This window comes from Phytophthora parasitica (genome assembly GCF_000247585.1).
Source record: "Phytophthora parasitica INRA-310 unplaced genomic scaffold supercont2.17, whole genome shotgun sequence".
Taxonomy (NCBI): Eukaryota; Oomycota; class Peronosporomycetes; order Peronosporales; family Peronosporaceae; genus Phytophthora; species Phytophthora nicotianae.
Window position 1 is genome coordinate 353,329 of NW_008649003.1, and position 1,428 is coordinate 354,756.

Genomic DNA, 1,428 nt, shown 5'->3' on the forward strand with positions numbered 1-1,428 from the left:
AAATATTAGTATGCATTATGGGCAACTGGTTTGCATGCGCCTGATTAGCCCGTCAGCTAACAGGTGACGTGGGTTCAATTCCAATGTCTGTAGGGAGCTCGATGCTTGAGGTGAGTGTCGTGTGCAAGTCCTTCGTCGGATCGGAGACATAATCGAGTGTTTGGGTCGGCACACCACATCCTTTCGGGGATGAGTCTCATATGAATCAGTAGGGATAGGATTTCCGGGAATAATTGAACCACCTGGAGGTTCTGTCCAATCGGCGTTCGGCGGACGGCAGATGAGATAATTCCCTGGGCACAAACGTTCTCAATTGGCTAAATCCCTAATTTATTGCAAATATACAGATCATGGTTTTAATACAAATTTTAAAAAAGATTAACAAAACCGAAACAGATTGTGTCCACATCTTATGACATTAGGCAAAATTCCATCCCGTTTCGACATGATCACCTAAATTTTGTCGATCTCTACCGTGAGTATTCTCCCACGCCATGGCATCTTTTGGCTTAAAGGCTCACTTTTAGTTTTACAATGTCGCTGCCACTACCAGCAATTCTTACCTGCCGCCTTACCATCAAGAACGGCGATCCTCTGACTTCGTGCCGAAACAAGACCGATCCCATCGACTTCTCCTTTCAGATTGACCGTGGTTTTAGACTATTCAAGGCTTAAGTAGCAATCGAATTCATCCGTCGTCTGCCAAACGATTGGCAGGATGACTTCAGCGTCTATCTCGAGCCCACCAAGAACGCTCCACAACGTGAATTTCTCGAGTTGGACGAGGAAAATTTCTCCATCCGCGTCGCCAGATCTTGGGAATTAGCTCGTCTTTGCCTACACAATCAGTCTGATTTTGTTTTAATGATTTTTGTTTATGTTCCAAGAGCACCAGAACCAAGAGCCAACACTATTCGTAGTGCAACCGAGAATCGAATTTAAGAGCAAGTTCCTCGTGTAGCAGCTATGCTAGCTGAGCGCAATATTTCGAGTGGGCCAGCCTCACAGCTGTACATGGCAACAATGCAAGCTCGACTTCCAGCTGGTGCTCCACTACAAGTTCCTGATAACACAACATTTCGGCAACTTCGGAACATTGATTAGCTTTCGCAGGAAATGGAGACAAATCAAAATACAACTCAAGCAACCGCTGACATGAATTTCAGAATGCTCAGGATCAAAATTCAAGGTGCAGTGATCCAAGTGCAAGTTCATGTTGGGGATCTCCAGGAAATTCTCGGTTTACCGGCCTACAGCTTTCGTCCTCCGTTCCGTGACCCGGTAGATTTTGAGACTACCGCTCCTGCAAAAAACATGGATGATGTCGATCACCTTAACGATCATCTCTAAGGAGCGTAGTAGAGGTAGAGAACGATGCTTTCAGTACGAATACATGAATTTCATTAAAACTCACTGATTTTTATACTG

The 1,428-nt window shown here is 44.9% G+C and overlaps 1 protein-coding gene across 1 annotated transcript; it reads left to right on the forward strand.

Annotated features, from left to right (window-relative positions):
* Nucleotides 1-966: 966 nt before the first annotated feature.
* PPTG_09129 (hypothetical protein) lies at nt 967-1,350 on the forward strand (the record flags this gene model as incomplete). Its single annotated transcript, XM_008904000.1, has 2 exons — nt 967-1,010; nt 1,176-1,350. 2 exons carry the CDS (start codon nt 967-969, stop codon nt 1,348-1,350), a joined length of 219 nt encoding a protein of 72 aa, XP_008902248.1.
* Nucleotides 1,351-1,428: the final 78 nt, after the last annotated feature.